Source organism: Panicum hallii, chromosome 9, assembly GCF_002211085.1.
Source record: "Panicum hallii strain FIL2 chromosome 9, PHallii_v3.1, whole genome shotgun sequence".
Taxonomy (NCBI): Eukaryota; Viridiplantae; Streptophyta; class Magnoliopsida; order Poales; family Poaceae; genus Panicum; species Panicum hallii.
Window position 1 is genome coordinate 8,419,563 of NC_038050.1, and position 18,700 is coordinate 8,438,262.

Below are 18,700 nucleotides of genomic sequence, written 5' to 3' on the forward strand. Positions count from 1 at the left end.
AGGCATGCATGGATCCCCGTGTTTGTGGAGCCGAGCGCACATGCGCACGCCGCATAGATGTTTCGCGCGCGACACAAACTGCCGCGCGCGTCGGTCCCCGGCCGCCCCGCCGATCTCAAGTCTTATCCTATGATGATGACGTGTGTGCGCCCCCTGCAGATTGCTGCACCACGCATGCTCACGCAGAGCAGAAATATTAATCTGACCACGGTACGGTATGTATTAAACCCTGGACTATCAACCATAAGTAGCTGGCCTGTTAATTAATTAGGCCCGTAGATTATAATAAGGCACGTTTGGAGGGTCTGTTGGAGAACAATAGCAGTTGGTGATGTATGTCACACGCACTAAAACAACAGCAGTTGGAGAAAGATTATACTACTGTACCCACTTGTAAAATAACAGTTGGAGAATTATTGAAAGATTGCAACATCGTACTACAGTACTGTGTCATAATAATGTGCATGTTGTTGCTGGACCCCTGCACTTCTAAGTGTAACTACTCCATTCCATGAACATACATCTGAACCTGAAGATTAAACCTGCAGCTCTGAAGAGAGGAACAGCACACCTGCATTGGTGGTGGTGCACAGGACGGAGCACCTATACGGGCGGCGTGACAGGGGCACACCGTTCCCACACATGATACTGTACCGGTTTATAGGCTCCTACGCATGAACCATTGATTGTTAAGGTGCGCAGATCTGCATCGTTAAGCATTAAAGCACCTTGTCTGAAACATGTCCGTACGTAAGTACGGATCAAAGGGCCCATCTGTTTCCTGCAAAGATGCTAATCAGCATGGCAGGTCAGGGAATGGATTGAATGGTCCATCAATTTTGTAATTAATCTCGGAGAAAATAATTAAATGGCAGGAGAGAAAAAACAGCATTCCTCCTGTCCGAGAAGGGTTTCACATATCAGCTACATTCGTGTGTGCAGTGGACCTGTCTTTCGTGATGGTGATATGCAGAGAGGACATTCATTACGTTGACGTGCATTGTTCTGACCTGACGTATTTGCCGGCTTGATATTTCGGCTGGGTTTTAGATAGTTAACATTGTGGAAAGCAATTTGTAATTTTTTTATCTGTGGAAACCTAGGATTTCCATGCCAGACCTGCACAAATTTTTTCTGCCCATTTCTGATTTTGGACAAAATTAAAAACATGGTCCAAAGAGAGATGAGCCGGGCACAATAAATGCGGTTTTTTCACATTGTATACATCACCAGGGTGACCCATTGGTCGCTACTATTTTAAAGGTCTAAGTCAACTTATGAGCTTAGATATGAAATTCTGGAAAAGCTCCAGTCCAATATAGTTCTAGCAGTTGCTTTTTTACATAAGTATATATCTATATTAAAAATCTAGAAAAACGTACTCCACATCGAGAATGAATAATAATCTACATCTAAATCTATTTTTATTAATAGAAATTTGGATTTAAAGACCCAAAAGGTGCAGCTAAATTCATTCTTCGTACCTAACGTATTAGTTATAGAAATATTAGAGATAATAATGACCCCATCTCGATGAAGACTCTGTGTCTAATATAATACGATAATAAAATTAATTTGTATGTAGATCTATCTATTTAGATTTCGAGAAATTAAAAATGCCAGCAAATTGTTAGTATGTATGAAGTCCTTTCAATTTATTCTTAGAAAAAAATAGATTGAAGATACTCACTTGGTGGTATATTTGTGTTAGATTGAAAGAGCGTGTCAAATATACATTAAAACATGATTGAAAACAAGCAAGGAGTTCGTTAGTTTCTACTTTGTATCAAAATAGCACAATATCCTAATAATTCTAGTTTATCATTAGAAATTACAAAAACCAAAATGTCTAGCTAGCGTTTACAAATGCACGGCTTGACGATTAGTGATGAAAATTCAGATTAAAATATGTAAGAAAATAGGGAAAAGTGAACAGCGAGGATATTTGTTAATAAGTTTTATCAGCCTAGTTCGGGGGAAGAAAAAGTTATCAGATGGTTCCTGGAACTGTACGATCGTACAACTATTTCTTTCCTTCAGAAACAACTCGATCAACAGCGACCATTCTCCCCTCCTTGTCCATTATTGGACCTTTAATTTCTGTCCCATGAGCTATGACTATCCAGCTACTGTATCCTTTCTTCTCTCTCTCTCTCTCTCTCTCTCTCTCTCTCTCTCTCTCTCTCTCTCTCTCTCTCTCTCTCTCTCTCTCTCTGATCCAGAATTGAAGGCAATCCAATAGACAACCTTACCTTGCCCTAATGCCTCCTCCTCCATTCCTCAAACAATCAAACATCCCCAGATAACTAGGACGGCGCGCATGGAGCAGCTGCCTGTTCTTGCCAGTGGCTCAAAGGCCAGCACCACCACGACGCCCTTCTACCTCGCCTTAGATCACAGAGCCTCCGCATCGTCTTCGCCACCGGCGGAGGCACCAACTCCACCGCCGCCTGCCGTCTCAGATCCCCCTGGACAATCCAACAGCGAGAGGGGATCGGAAATAATCAAAGCGAAGATCATGTCGCATCCTCTCTATCCGGCTCTCCTGAGAGCCTTCATAGATTGCCGAAAGGTACGCACAAATTTCCAACGGACGTACAGTTCTATAGCTGATCTCGTGGGATTTTTGTGTGCGCACCTTTTGTATTTCTCTAATTTTCATGAGAAAAAGCTCTTTATTTTTTGTTACTTGAGGTTGGAGCGCCGCCGGAGGTTGTTGGTCGGCTTTCGGCCCTCGCCGGTGAGGTCGAGATGAATTCAGGCGACGTGCAAGAACAACCGGCTGACCCAGAGCTCGATCAGTTCATGGTAACAACGTGATGTGTATAATATTTACCTGGAGTTCTTCAGCAGTTGTAATTAACATCTAGCTTTTCTGAAAGAAAGCAAGCTAAGTGTCTGTACATAGCTGAAACAATGGATCTACATTTTTGTGTATGTGCAGGAGATCTACTGTCACATGTTGGTAAGGTACAGACAGGAGCTCACAAGACCAATCCAAGAAGCCGACGAATTCTTCAGAAGCATGGAGGCCCAGATCGACTCATTTTCGCTAGGTGAATATTTTTAACAAAACTGAGTTAATCTTGAGTTATGTTTCTTGTTGTCAGATTTGAGGTAGCAGTAGTACGTACTGCTGACTGTTGCAGTGCAGGTATCCCAGTACATGCTTTATTTGTCAAATACAGAAAACTTTTTGGCGCTGTAGCATTCCATGTGATGTGTTCTCGTTACGTGCAACGGTAATACTAAACATCTTTACCAGCTGGGACATAGCTAGATAAAGAGGTAACAGTGAAATTGTTAGTATCAAGAGAGCTTTGATGAACAGTACTAGGGTTTAAGTGTGAACAAGAGAAGAGTGCCTGATTTTTCCACAAAACAGTCTGACTGGAAGCTTTTGTGTGAACTATTATATCAGAACATATATATGTAAAGCCTTAAGACTGAATTGGAGCAGCCAGGAGCCCAGGAGACCAGGAGTCAGGAGAGGGCGTCCTAAGTTCATGAGAGCCCTTTTTCAACTTGATTTACACAATCAGTGTAGAGTAGCAGCCTAGCACTTGTGCACACTTGCAGTGATACCACAAATACGTGCCTTTATACCCAAGTAGATGTAAACGCTTGGAGAAAATGCATAACTATACAATCAAACCTGTTTTACACACCCGCCTTCTCTAACCACCTGCTTAAATTCTTGCTGAACTTGTTGTTATGCAGACCTCAACACCAAACACTGCATCCTAACATAATGCTCCATTGATTGATTTGCATCCAGATTAGTTGGCAGCACGGCCATCCTCCTATGGTAGGGTTCCATGTATCCCACTGTTCAGCCTGCCAGCACCATATGACCATCTCGTTGTCTGGGGCCGCTCTGGGTGGCATGTGGAGGCTGGGGCCTTTCTTTAGCTCCCGCAGCTGCAGGACGCATGCATGCTCTGGATTGCTGGGGGCCGGCCCGGGATGGCTGCCCCTGGTCAGCAGTCAGCACCACTCGGCGAAGGCTACCCGGCCTCTCTGCGACTTACAGCCTACTGTTTCGTCAGGCCAGGGCCGGGCGGGGTTCCAACCCACGGGCATCAAAGTAACTGGCAGATGGCAGATGGCATAGTACGTAGATGCGCCCAGGGCTTCACTACCTCTTGTCGATCGGTCTCTTTGGTGGGTCCCCGGCCCTCCACCGCCGTCCGATCGCCGCGGTCTGGGGTGCAGATCCCGACGCCAGGGTCCTCCGTCCTGGCCATGGCGTTGGCGTCCGTACGTCGCCATGCCATGCCATGCATGCCGGTGGCCAGCCTGCTGGTTTCTGTGCTTTCACTGCATGGGCATGTGGAGGCCTGATTGAACGTCACCGTACGGGGTACGTGGTTAATTATTGGCTAGCTTTCAGGGAGTGACAGCGAGCAGGGCTAGCTTAATTCGGAAGAGATGATGAGTTTGCTGTTGAAACGGGGGTGGTGGTGGGGCGTGCATGTTCTTTAATTTATTTATGTGTTTGTGTGGATTAACTTGGTAATTTCATATATACATCATTGCATGAATCATTGTGCAGCTAATGGGTAGCCAAGTGAAGTGAAGTGGTTCCTAGTCACCAACATATACCACACCTTAGTTCAGCATATCATACTCGTGCTACTACATGTGTTGCAGTTTGAGTTTATTACATGCACCTTTCAACAACTTAGCTTGGACTCACTGGTGGTATGCTAATAGTACTGAATGATGGTGTGTGCAAGTCCAAAAATCTTAACAGGTTTTCCTGCGCATCAAGTGGCTAATAATAGTTCTGTACAATTGATAGAATATATCCGCTGGGACTTGGTTTCAGGGTTTAGGACATTGGGATGGTGTATTGTCAATTTGGGTTAGAGGGATACATGAGTTGGCAGCCAAAAAGTAGTGGCACCGGTGTGGTGAGGTGACAATGGCAATGGCAATGTCTCAGGCAGAAGGAGGATGATGGAAAGTGTGCTAGTGTCAATGCTTCAGCCTTGGATGTCCCACCTAAATCTAGCCATGGTGCACGTGGAGAAATTTTGGATAAGTAGTGTAGAAAAAAATGCTTAAAAGTTTTACATAATATTCTATGGTGATAAACTTGTGGGTGTCGTAATTTTAAAATACAAAGTTTTAGACATTGATGTTTATAGAAACATTCTAATTAAGTACAAATCAAAACTCTAAAGAGATACAATTCATGTGCAGCATGGAAAAAATAGTCTAGCTCTCAAGGGTGGTTCCATGCATGCATATTACTAGGCCTAAACATTTTTTTTGAGATTAGGCCTAAACAATTAGGTAAAAGCGTGTCATAGCAGCAAAAATTAGAATGGAACACACTACTATGTGTGAGGTTACAGTGCTTAAGACATGTACTGCGGTTCAAAATAAAGGCATCTTGACCATGCGCTGGCTCTATATGATGTCTTTGTAACATTGTCAGATTAAGATGTGCAAATGTGTCAACACCCTAAGTTCTGCCGTTTGCCATTCTTGGAGCAGATGACAACGGCTACGAAGGGGGTGGTTCCACCGACGACGATGGGCAAGAAACCGTCGACTTGGTCGGGCTGCCTGTCGCTGAGATCGGCAGCCCGAGCGGGGAGGACAGGGAGCTGAAGAACCGCCTCCTGAACAAGTACAGCGGCTACCTGAGCAGCCTCTGGAAGGAGCTCTCGAGGAAGAAGAAGAAAGGCAAGCTGCCGAGGGACGCCCGCCAGAAGCTCCTCCACTGGTGGCAGCTGCACTACAGGTGGCCCTACCCGTCGGTACGTAATCGAATTCACACGTCGGTCTCGATCATGCCGGGCCAACGAGATGATGTCGTAGCAGCAGCTTGGAGAGTATGCTTTGCATGCCTGTGTGAGAGAGCATTGCGTTGCAACAAAAACAATTGACCGATGGCGCCGCGCCGCATGGACGCACATGCAGGAGTTGGAGAAGGCGGCGCTGGCGGAGTCGACGGGGCTGGACGCGAAGCAGATCAACAACTGGTTCATCAACCAGCGGAAGCGACACTGGAAGCCGGCGCCGCCGGCGATGGTGCTGGCCACGGACTACAGGCTGCGCCCGTACGGCGGCGGCGCCGGCGCCTCGAGCAGCTCATCGGCTCTCGCCGCCTTCCGCGCGGAGGGGCAGTACTTCGCCGGCGGGAGCTCGTATCCCCGTGGCCCCTGACGTCGTCGTCTGCAGCCGCCTGAGCGCGCGAGGTCGATCGACATGGATTGTGTTGCCGTGCATGCATATATATACATACGTGATTTGGGTATACATAATACATGGTGTGGACGTGTGGTGTTTTCTCATACAGAGAAATTTGATGGTCTCCTTATTAATTACTTGCTCATATATATACATATATACATATATATTTGTAATGTAGCTGATTAATGCCAAAGTTATAAAGTTGTAACTTGATTGTGTTACTAACATGAGATCAGTTGTACACATATATAAACATAGATGTTCCTTGTGATGCACATAGTTCATCAATCAAAACTGAGTTTCAGCTTTCAAGCATTATTATTTCATAATTTCTTAGACTTGCATTCTTTTTTTCTGTGTGTGTGTAGAAGTCTCTAACTCAGTCCAAATTAAATACTTAAAGATATATAACTATAGTCGCACTATTTTTGGTACAAAATTAGTATTCACAAAGAAGAAAAACACATTTCATTATGGGGGTAGTAGAGTGGTGGAACCGTGGAAGTATTCAAGTTACATAATTTTTTAGACAGATTTACTCATACCATTTTAAGCATAAACAAGAGTATTCATAAAATGGAAAACACATCTTAGTATTGTTCTACAATCATGGTGTATAACTACATGCACCCACCAGGTTTTAAAATTTGAGTGCTTACTGCTACAATTTACACGTGTATTACTGTTTAAAAAAATGTAGAACCTTCTTCTTTATAACGGTAACAAAGAAATGCCATATAGAATGTCACCCAAAGTTAATTAGATTGCATGTGAGAGAATACGGATATCGTGAATGTGGATGAATTTTATTGAACATTGTGGGCTGTTTAAGAGTACATGGTGCTTGGACCTCAAACAATCCTAGAGACAGAAATGAGAACTAATCATATCCTAGAAATTCTCCTAAAAACCATAATACCCAACCATCGACTTTTGCAGATTCAACTATAGTTTCCAACAATAGCTATTGAGTGTCATATGCTTCAACATTGTACCCCCTATATATGCTTTTAAATTAATCACTGCCACAATTACCAATATATAGGGAAAAAATACTAACTCAAAAGATGCACTCACATTGCATGCCAACATGCATTCCATTTCCACATATACATTCATGCAAGGAATGATAATCAATACCGATTTATATTGTTTAGCAATAATCATGAAAAACAAATAGAGTCATAATTGGAAACTGAAGTTTACCATGACTAGAATAAGATTTATCGAGTGTCTGTATGTGTTGCGTGTTTAAAAATGAAAAAACAAGAGTTACAAAGGATAAATATTTTTATTAGTTGATAGCCACAGATTTTCATTAGCATTTATTAGATATTTTTATTAAAACTTCTAATGCCATAAATTCATAAAGTTGCCGATGAATAAAATTAATGCATGGAACACTAAAAATTCTAATTTTTTTTCTAAAGAAGGCTGACGTCACAATTTGTACAGCTATGGGATGAGAAAAACTTTATATGTATAAAATTTTGACAATAGTCTAGGGAAGAATATAGACTATAGATTAATTTGCAAATTAAAGAAATTAAGAGCATGTGGGGTGAACTAAAATCACTAAGCTTCGTGTAGCATTCCTAATTGCATGCCGCTTGCACGTAGTATAAACTACAAACTAACATGTGCACTGTGGGAGTTCTTTCAACAACAATATAAATCTAGACAATCTAAGGAAGAATAAGAACTTAGATTCATTCACAGAAGAAAGTAAGGAACTGCAGGTTGAATTGAAATTACTCATAAAAATCTTAATGTACCATTCCTGCATGCTGTACGTTGGCTTACAATATATTGTTGGCAACTAAAAACTATTATGCACAATATGGAACTTATTTTGAAAAAATCAAAATTTTATACACTCTCTTCAGTAATAAAGAAGTATTGATTTTGACACCAACATAATCTACATAACAAATCTGTTGGAATATATTCATACGGTATAGCAAAAGAATACTATTATAGAGCTCTTTTCAAGAAAAAACTACTCATATAATTTTCAATATCCAAACTCAACAAACGTGAAGTAATTTGTAATCAAAGTTTAAATGGTTGCCTTGCACATAAAACAAACAACACTTATCTCTTAAAAAATGTGTGCTGTTGATTAATCATTCATCACATATATGCCAGACATATTACTATTTGGGCCACTGATACTTTTTCTATAACATTCCCAAAACGTTCAACCAATTTTGTAATCATTCCATGGGGGAGTGCTAAAATGCATGATGGAGTATTTCAATTCATTCAGGGAAAAAATAACCACAAAAAAATTCAGAAGCAAGCTCACTGCCTAACACAATAGTGTAGCCATTCATTCCCCTTTTTGTATTTCTTGTGAATTTTTTATACATAAAACTTGGGTATATGAACATCACGAAACATGCATACGCACATATGAATTTTATCAGCTAGCCCCTTATTTCTTTCGCAATAGTAGTCAATAATGGGCTGGCTAGCTAGGGCCTAGGGATATGATAAATACTGCAATGCACACTGTAGCTAGGACGACATCAAACACGAGACACCATATTTCCCTCCATGCATATATGATTTGAATGTGCCCGCATATTATTGCTCACACTTTGATGTTGAGCACCAGGGGCGCGTCGTCCTTGTCGACGGTGAACGTCTGCGAGATCTTGCCGGTGGGCGTGGTCACGTCGACGTGGTACTCGCCGTGGTGGCCGCGGAACTTGAACTCGCCGTTGTCGTCGGCGTGGCCGTGCGCGTGCGTGAGCCACTCGTGCTTGAGCTGCAGCAGCCGGCGCCCCGCCTCGTTGACCTGCCCCTCGGCGTCGACGAGGTGCGCGTCGTCGCGGCTCATGAAGAGCTCCCAGAACCCCCAGAGCATGACGCCCTCCACGGCCGGGTGCGCGTACGCCTCCCGCAGCATCACCTCCAGGTCGTCGGCGCGGACGTGCTCGTTCGCCGACGACACGTCCACCTCCGTGAACCAGATCGGCAGGCCCAGCACGGCGAGCCGGTCGAGCACCGAGCGGATCACCGGCCCGACAGGGTTGCTGACGTGGCCCTGCAGCCCGACGCCGCCCACCGGCGCGCCCTGCTCCTGCAGGCCGATGATCTGCTGGATGTAGGCCTCCGGCGTGGCGCGGATGTCGCACATGCTCTCGACGTTGTAGTCGTTGACGAAGAGCAGCGCGTCCGGGTCGAGCTCGGCGGCCGTCTTGAACATGGTGGCGCGGATGTCCTTGCCGAGCTTGTCCTGGTAGAAGGACCCGTGCAGCATCTCGTTGTTGACGTCGTAGTGCCGGAACTTGCCCTTGTACCGGGTGAGCAGCCCGGTGAGGCGGCTCTTCACGGCGGCGGAGAGGTCGTCGGCGGATAGCGTCTTCACCCACTGCTGCACGGCGTTGTCCACCTCCCAGAAGATGCAGTGGCCGCGCACGCACATGCCGTGGTCGGAGCAGAGGCGGAGGAGGTCGTCGGCGTCGCCGTAGTTCACCTGCCCGCGCTGCGGCTCCGTCCAGTACCACTTGAGCTCGTTCCCGAACACCGCCCAGTTGAAGTTCTTGGTGAAGAAGTCCACGAAGTCCTCGTTGTCCATGTTGGTGCGCATGATGCAGGAGCCGAGCGGGAAGCTGTTGGACACCTGGCGCACGCGCACCTCCACGCCGCCGGCGTCCTGCTTGACGGCGCCGCCGTCGGCGCCCGTCACCTTCACCACGACGTCGCGCTTGCGCACCTTGTCGGTGAGCCTCTTGAGGTGCTTGACGCGGGCCTTGCGGTCCACGGGGAACACCTGGAGCCCGGCCACCATGAGGTCGACGCCGGCGTCGGGGCCCTGCACGTAGACCATGACGCGCGTCGCCGGCTTGTCCTCGACGCGGAAAGCGCCGCCGACCTCGTACCAGCGCTCGTCGCGCGCCAGCACCTGGCCGCCGTTGAGCCACTGGCTGTCGACGGCGACGGCAACGTTGATGTTCTGCGGCGCGCCGCCGGCCTGCGCGCCGATGCGGACCCAGGCGGAGACCTGGTACGTGGCGTAGAGGGTGAGCTTGTCGGTGATGATCTGTGCGGGGCCCATCCACGTCTGCGTGCGGTTGGTGATGTGGATGTGCTTGCCGTTGAGCGGCTCGTCGTCCAGCGCCAGGGACTCCTGCGCCATGGGGGGCAGCACCCGCGGGCCGCCGTCGTGGACGGACAGCGTGCAAGGGCCCAGCGGGAACCAGCCGTTGAGGCCGTCGTCCAGGTTGCTGTTCTGGATGATGTTGGCGCCGTACTCAAGTTTCTGCAGCGAACAAGCAGTAGATGCCGTCATCCAGGTGACTCCTCGGCAGGTAGCATGTCGTCATCTTCAGAAGAAATACGTGAAGAAACGTGCTGGTGATGTACGCGAGCGATTTTGCCGCACCACAGTGTACTGATGAATGAACAACTCCGGTGGCGTAACATGATCTGCTCAATGCAAATGCAAGGATGCACGGGTCACCTCGAAGTCCGGCGCCGGCGCCGGCGGGGCCTTCTGCGCGTGCTTGACCACCAAGCTGTCGAGGAGCACGTCGACGCCGGCCGGCGGGCCTTCGATGTAGATGGACGCCTTGGCCACCGTGGAGTTGAGCAGGATCTTCCCCTGCAGCCGCACCCACTCCTTGTCCGACACCTGCGACCTGCACCAACGCAGAAGCGCACGGCACGGCCGGCTTCCCCCGTCAGAACCCACCACGGCCAAGAGGGACGACGAACGAATGGACGAGAGAGCAAGCGCACTGCGCTCGCATCTCCTACTCACTTTCCGACGCCGAGGTACTGCTGCCTGCCGTCGGCCGTCTGCACGCCGAGCGTGGCGCGCACCTCGCACGGCGCCACGGCGCCGCCGCCCGCCGCCGCGTGGAGCCGCACGGTGGCCGTGGCCTCATAGAGCAGCTTGCGCTGCATCCGCGCGGTCACGTCCTGCTGCACGCCGTTCCACGTGTCGGTCCGCCCCGTCGCCGCCACGAAGTACTTGCCATTGGCGGGCAGCACCTTGCCGTCGTCCAGCGCGTCGTGCAGCTCGATCTTGCACCCGTTCCCCGCCCAGTTGTCCAGCCCGTCGTCGAACTCCGGATTCAGGATGATGTTGTCGTCGCCGGCGCCGTCGCCGACCACCACAAGCCCCGCCGCGTCGCCGCCGATCGCCATTGCAGCAACGCACGCTGGATCGGATTAACCAGCAGGCTGATTACTGTATGTAGTGGCTAATCGAGCTGGCTAATCTTGCGGTGAGACCGGTACGACGAACTGGCCGTGTATATATACGGATCGTCGTCTCAAGGACAGACATGGAGACGCCACCAAATGTGGCTGGGATTGCAAGCTACGAAGCGGGGGAAATTCTCGCATCGGCTTCATCTCGCCTTGACGAACACTTGATCTGCCTCTCGCTCGAGGTTAACGATGCGCGATCCACAAACGATCTGCCTTGGACCGGATGGTTGCTTCAGCTTAGGGGTTGAATCACCCGGCGGCGATCGATAATCCATCTGCATGATCCCAAGTCTTGCACCGCAATATACGGCTCTCCCAAGGACCTCTCGCTTTCGCCGGAAATGCTTCGTGTATGTGCATGGACGGCGGAGCTCTGCAGGACGGGGGGCAGGCGTTGGAGTTGGAGTGAAGGGAGGAGCGGCCTGCCTGATCGGAACACACTGGCGCCAGTGGCTCCATCGATCTGGCTTTCTTCGTTGGAAGCACGAAAGTGTAGTGGATTAGATTGTGTCCGGGCAAATGGGGATTAAGAGCGTCAGGATCACGGCAAGTAGTCTTTGGCATGTGGAGGACGGCGGTCGTATAATACTAAAACTGGATGCGGCGGCGGTTGGGGCGTCGCCGTCGCTGGGGAAGACGCTGGATCGCCGGGCTGCCACTCGCTTGCTGGAGCAGGGACCATACTATAACGGGAGACTTGGTTTGCTTGAACAGTTTTGGTACCTCCACGAACAGATCCACCCTTGACGGTTGTCCTTGGCCAAGAGATAGCTCCTTGAAATGGCCGGAGATAACAACACGGTCGAAGAGCAGCTCTTTACACCCTCCTTCTCACCGGCATCTAGTGGCGGACCCAGAAATCGACACTAGGGTAGTTCCGGTAAAAAAGTTCAAAACCAATCCGGTATAATCTAATAGCACTTCGGCAACAATACGGTACATAATGATCAAATTTACAATAACATAAGTAAAAAGGTTCCATACTACATTCAATTCAACAAATTAGTTTAGAACTCGAATAATTTACAATATAAAAAGTTGCAACATCAATAAGATCTTACATAAATAGAAGATTACAATACTAATCTAGTCTAATGCTTTTGCTTTACGCTTCCTTATGACCATGAAAGTGTGAATTATATCATCCTCACTTATATTAGAGAAAATTTCACGCTCAATAAAAGTGACCAAAAAATCATTCAATAACTCATCACACATGCGATTTCTCGTTTGATTCTTCACTAGATTCAACCCAGAAAATACTCTTTCCACAGTTGCAGTTGCCACAGGTAGAATCAATGCCAATTTAAGGATCAAGAACACCATACCATAAAGATCATATTTCTATGTTGCAACATGCTTAATAGACAGCTCACTAAGTGACTTTAGACCTTGGAATCTATCATTCTCTCTCACATCATCAATATATGTATCAAGTTGGAGTTCAAGTTCCATCAATTGACAACTTGAAAAGTCTTTGGGGTAAAAAGTTGCAAGTCAAAGTACTTTTTTTTGCGCATCAAAAGAGGCAAATGAATTGGAGGGATTCAAAGCCGACATACAAAGAAGCAACTCATACTAACCTCGTCAAACCGATTCTCAAGCTCTTGATGAATTCTATCAATCACACCAATATACACTTCTCTTCTAAGTGATCATCAATTGTTTGTTCCGGGTAAAACCGATGGGATCTTCCATGAGGCTCATATTTACCATCCATTGGAGGGATATCGATGGAATATTTTCTGCAAAATGTTGTAACCTTTGCTAAGAAACCTTCCCACCCATGAGACCTCATTTGTTGCATTCTTTTTTTTGCCAAACCGACAAGTGACATTGCATTCACAATATCTTGATCCCTCTTTTGCAATGACTGGGATAACTCATTTGTGTATCCAAGAATGACAAGCGTCAAGTGTGCATTGAAAACAAACTCAAATGACTTAAAAATCAGAACCATAGCATGTATGTTCGGCCAATCATCCCTTTGTGTGGGATTCTTTCCAAGAGTTACCAGTACTTCCCGAATTGTAGAATACATGTCAATAATATGCAAGATATTTTTGTAGTGAGAACCCCACCTAGTGCCACCGGGCCTAGCCAATCCCATCTCTTGATTTAAACCACTCCCACTTTCTATTTCATCCAATTCAAGTGCCTTCTTCAGTTTTCGAGTTCTAACATCTCTAAGCATATCATGATGTTTGCAAGAAACTCCAATACATCAGCAAGCAGGAACTTGACCAAAAAAGATTTGGCACCCAACATTACCTTTGGCAACAGCAACAAGAACTAACTAGAGTTGATGTGCAAAACAATGTACATAATATGCAGAGGGAGACTCCTTGGTGATCAATATTTTCAGCCCTTTAACCTCTCCTTTCATGCTACTAGCCCCATCAAACCCTTGTCCACGTATTTGAGTGATAGTCAAGTGATGACGACTAAGCAAAGACTGGATTGCTGCTTTGAGTTCCAAAGAAGTGGTGCCAGCCACATGAACTATAGCAAGAAACCACTCACAAATCCTAGCAAGTTTATTCACATAACGCAAACAAACAGCCAATTGTTCCTTATGTGATATATCACTACATTCATCTGCTAGAATTGCATAGTGATCATCCAAGTTCTTCAATTATGTATCTAGTAGTTTCTTCAGAGCAACATCTAATAATTTGCTTTTGTATGCGAGGGGAGGTCAAAATGCAATTACCTAGAGCATTTTTCAGAACAACCTTATCAACCTCCTCATTATTTCCTACAAGCCACTTCAAGATTTCAAGAAAGTTTTCTCTGTTGCGAGATTCTTCACTTTCATCATGTCCATGATATGCCAATCCTTAACGCAAATAAAACCTTAAACATCTAAGTGAATATGTCAACCTAGCCTTGTATTCAAGTTTTTCCTTTTCTGACACATTCACAATAACCATGTCAATTTTAGTATCCTTCTGCACAAATAAATTGAGTTTCTATTGAGCAAATTTGTGGCCCTTTGAGTTCTCATGCTTGGTAAGTGCTATAGTTCCTACATTCCAATTGTTCCAACCACCAGTAACAAATTGTCCATTTTCTTTCCCAAACAAATAACATGTGAAACAAAATGCTGCATCCTTCTCAACACTATATTCAATCCAAGGATAGTTATAGAACCAAAGAAGACTAAAACGACGATCTTTACCATAAACTATAGTGATTGAATACTCATGGGCATGTGGTTGCCATGTACCTTTCAGAATGTACCTTCTTCTAGATACATCTTGTTCATTAACATCAAAACTTGAAATAGGCAGCCTTAAGCTTGGATCATGTTCAAGGGGAAGAGAATCGGCATCATGAACTAGTGGTTCTGCTTCTTCAGGCAGGATTCAGATTGTGTGACGTCAGCCGCAAGAAGTATGCCTGCAGTCGACGAATCAACACCGTTGGCTGGCATCCAACGGACCATGATATTCCAGGCGCTCCACCCTGCGCTGGCCCATGGGCCATGGGCACGGCCTGTTATGCACCTGATGACCAGCGATGCCCAGGTCTATTTTGGCGCGGCCGCTCGGTCTTTTGGTGGGACCTGATGTTTTGGCGCGAGGATTGGAGCTACGAGGGACGGATGCGTCGGCGATCACTTGCTTCTCAACTGCTCGCGCTTAATCCGAGAAATAGGTGGGATACTATGTACTTCTAGACCTTGCTCTCTACTCAGATTTGTTGGTGTTCTAATTTAGTTGGCTTTACCCTTCCTAGGTATGTTGAACTTGATTGAAGGAATCTGCCTGAAAATAAAATCTGCATATTTGAGATGGACGAAAATAGGTATGTAATATAATGATTGATTTATTTTTCTTCATGAAGAGAGAGAGAGAGAGACTCTATTTTAGTTGTTTAGTTTACCACAAAATCATTTTTTTTTCTTGTAGGAAGGGTTTGCTACCTGTTTTGTTACCTCACCTTGGCATAAAATTTGGTACCATAGAAGAGGCTTCAATGTTTTGGGTTATCTATGAAGGTCAAAAGGGCTTTGAGGTTAGAAAAAGGTACACAAACACAAGTCTTCAACAATCCAAGGCATGACCACCTAATGCATGGCATCTTGTTGTTCCTAGTTGAAACACTTGTGCTGAAAATTGCTCTGATTGCAACCTGCTGAAAGTTGCTCCGATTGCAACCTCAAAATTGCTCGGACTGTGGGGCTGCAAAGTGCATCTGAAGCTCGCAAATCAGGGGCTCCACCTTGACGGCGCTTCAGGCGCGCGTAGGAAAAGTGATGCGGCTTGAGCACAACGTCGGCAGGCGAACGGCCGGCGACCGCGCTGGCGACGAGTAAGGCAGGAAACTCCCCCAAAAAGCACATGCTTGGGGACCGGCTCACCGGCAGCACCTGGCACGTCGCGGCCTGAGTGCCGAGAGGCGAGGAAGGCAGTTGCTTGACCTCGCAGATAACGGCACCTTAGGGTCGATCGACGACCAAGGCAGTGGCGGAGGAAAAGGGAGTCGCCGGCGGAGTAGTCGCCCATGGGAGGTGCTTGTGTGCTCTGTTTTTTTAAGAGAAAATGCTTGTGCTTTGGTGGTGGACTGGTGGGCTTCGATGGGCTGGACTAGCCGCATGGCCTGCTATTTGGAAGCGCGAAGCGTCTCGTCGTTTGATACGAATGGACGGTCCGATGTATGCGACTGCAGGCATACGTCGCTGCGGCCGACGTTAGACGATCTGAATCCCTTCAGGCAGCCCTTCATCGACTGGTTCTGGTTCTTCTTCAACTTCAATTGACTCATCATTTTCAGTTGAGCTATCATCCACAGTTGGATTTGAATTTGAACCACTAGCATCATCCACCAGTCTGTCATCCACACTACAGCTGAACCATTGCCATCACACGCAAATGGAGTTTGATTTTAGCCTATACACTACACGAAAACGGCGAAGTTCCGACGGCCAAAGTCAACTTCCGACGGCCCCGTCGGAAGTCTGTTAACTTCCGACGGCCAGTCAAACAGCCGTCGGAAGTTTCAAAACTTCCGACGGCCCAACAGTATACCGTCGGAAGTTAACAAACTTCCGACGGTTTACTCCGCGGCCGTCGGAAGTTAGTGGCACGCCGTTAACCCCGCCGCTCTCGCGTTATCTCCTGCTGCGCTTCTCTTTTTTCCCCAATCTACTGCTCCCGCGCCGCCGCCTCCGCCCCGCGCCGTCCGCCCCGCGCCGCCGCCTCCGCCCCGGGCCCCGTCCGCCCCGCGCCGCCGCCTCCGCCCCGAGCCGCGCGCCCGCCCGGCCTCCCGCGCCGCCGCCCGGGCCGCCCGCCGCGCCGCCCCCCGTCCGCGCCCGCCTCCGCCCCCGGGCCGCCGCCTCCGCCCCGGGCCGCGCGCCCGCCCGGCCTCCCGCGCCGCCGCCCGGGCCGCCTGCCGCGCCGCCCCCCGTCCGCGCCCGCCTCCGCCCCCTCGCCGCGCCACCCCGCGGCCGGGCCGCCCGCCTCCCGCGCCGTCCCCAGGGCCGCCCGCCGCGCCGCGCCGCCGCCGCGCCGCGCCGCGCCGCCGCCCGTTCGCGCCACGCCACGCCGCGCCGGGCCGGGCCACGCCACGCCGCGCCGCCGCCGCCCCTCCGCGCCGCCGCCCGTCCGCGCCGCCGCCGCCCGTTTGCGCCGCCGCCCGTCCGCGCCGCCGCCCTTTCGCGCCGCCGCATTGCCGGCCGTTGCCTCCGTTGCCCCGCCGCGCCGCCATCCGTGCTGCGCCGCCGCCCGTTCCCGCCGCCGCGCCGCCGTCCGTGCCGTTCCGCCGCTCGTTCCTGCCACCGCCCCGCCGCGCCGCCACCCGTTCCCGCCGCCGCTCGTTCCTGCCACCGCCCCGCCGCGCCGCCGCCCGTTCCCGCCGCCGCGACGCCGTCCGTGCTACGCTGCCGTCCCCGCCGCCGTCCGTACCGCGTTGCCGCCTGTCCCCGCCGCCCCCCGGGCCGCGCCGCCGCACGTTCCCGCCGCCGCCGCCGCCCGTCCGCGCCACCCGGCCCCCCTGCCGCCCGGCCGCTCCGCCCGGCCCGTCGCCGCCCGACTCCCCGCCGTCCAGGTAAGTGTAGCACCGTTGGAAGTTAAATAAAATATTGTATTTGATATGCATATTATAGTGACTAGATACTAGTTTAGTAACTAAACCTTTATAATTATGATATATCTAATTTAAAATTAATCGCTTAAGATAACTATATTCTAACTTTGCAATTATTTAACTTAAAGTATGGGTGAGGATCGACGATGGATGTACGAAGATTGGCCTAATTTGTCAGATAAATGGATAGCTAATACGGAGGAATTTGTTAAGCGTGCTTTTGCTATGTCAAAGAATGGAAATGATGTGAGATGCCCATGTAGCCGTTGTCGTATTTGCCATTGTCAAACTAGGAAGGTTTTGTCTTCACATCTGATAAAGTATGGTTTCATGCCTAACTATGAGGTGTGGGTGTATCACGGTGAAGCTTTACCTCCTCAGAATGCACCAGAAGTCCCAATACCATTAGAAGTGGCAACATCACCACAAGTTCTAAGTAATGATAACGGAGAGTATGATAGAATGGATGAGATGCTTCGTGATTTAGGGGACGTGATCCTACAAATCCAGATCAGTTATGCTCTCAGGCGGCTACAGAGCGTCTGGTATATCTAAATTTACCAAATTAGCACTATCGAGTTATCATGAAACCTCTTATGTAATTGTGCGATTTTGTTCTTTGAAGGCGGCATATGGTGACCAAATGATTGCTCGCCATGGAGAGGGTTATGATTGGAGAAACGCGCCTATTGATCCTGAGGCCGTTTACAGTAGTGGTGGTGGAAAACCTCATGGCCGGTTAGATTTCTTTAAATTTCAATCTAATTTTATAATTTAAGCGAAAATACATATTTCGAATTTGCTATATTTGGTCAATATTTGTAGGTATCCATTATTCGACAAAGTCATTGACTCGAGTCAGGTGCCGTCGCGTCAAAGAGCGGGATCGTCGCGGTCAGCAAGTCGTAGCACAAGTAGTGGCGACGACAGCGCGGAGGTTGTAAGGCTGCGTGAAAGAGTAAGACAACAGGAGCTACAGCAGCAGTGGTTCCAAGCTCAACTTGCACAACAGAATGCAATACTGCAAGTAAATTTTAATTGTTACAACTTAGGTTAAGTTACATTGTTGCTGACAAATTTGATCTTTCAGCAATTAGCGACGCAACAGAATATACAAGTGCCACCACTGGTACCTCCACCTTTTGCACAGGCTGGTTGGCCATCAGCTTCACCTCAG

The 18,700-nt window shown here is 48.4% G+C and overlaps 2 protein-coding genes and 1 long non-coding RNA gene across 3 annotated transcripts; 2 read left to right on the top strand and 1 right to left on the bottom strand.

The window, feature by feature from the left end:
- Positions 1-2,190: 2,190 nt before the first annotated feature.
- Positions 2,191-6,443, top strand: LOC112873224 (homeobox protein knotted-1-like 4). The gene is made up of 5 exons (XM_025936234.1): positions 2,191-2,572; positions 2,695-2,808; positions 2,945-3,056; positions 5,506-5,771; positions 5,935-6,443. The coding sequence occupies exons 1-5, from the start codon at positions 2,321-2,323 to the stop codon at positions 6,178-6,180; spliced, it is 990 nt and encodes a 329-aa protein (XP_025792019.1). The 5' UTR covers positions 2,191-2,320; the 3' UTR covers positions 6,181-6,443.
- A 2,097-nt stretch (positions 6,444-8,540) lies between these two features.
- On the bottom strand, positions 8,541-11,428 carry LOC112877062 (endo-1,4-beta-xylanase C-like). Its single transcript, XM_025941265.1, has 3 exons — positions 10,979-11,428; positions 10,679-10,856; positions 8,541-10,477 (listed from the first exon to the last, which is right to left on the bottom strand). The coding sequence occupies exons 1-3, from the start codon at positions 11,365-11,367 to the stop codon at positions 8,804-8,806; spliced, it is 2,241 nt and encodes a 746-aa protein (XP_025797050.1). The 5' UTR covers positions 11,368-11,428; the 3' UTR covers positions 8,541-8,803.
- A 6,583-nt stretch (positions 11,429-18,011) lies between these two features.
- LOC112873580 lies at positions 18,012-18,485 on the top strand. Its single transcript, XR_003224781.1, has 3 exons — positions 18,012-18,068; positions 18,149-18,261; positions 18,349-18,485. It is a non-coding gene; the product is annotated as an uncharacterized LOC112873580 (long non-coding RNA).
- Positions 18,486-18,700: the final 215 nt, after the last annotated feature.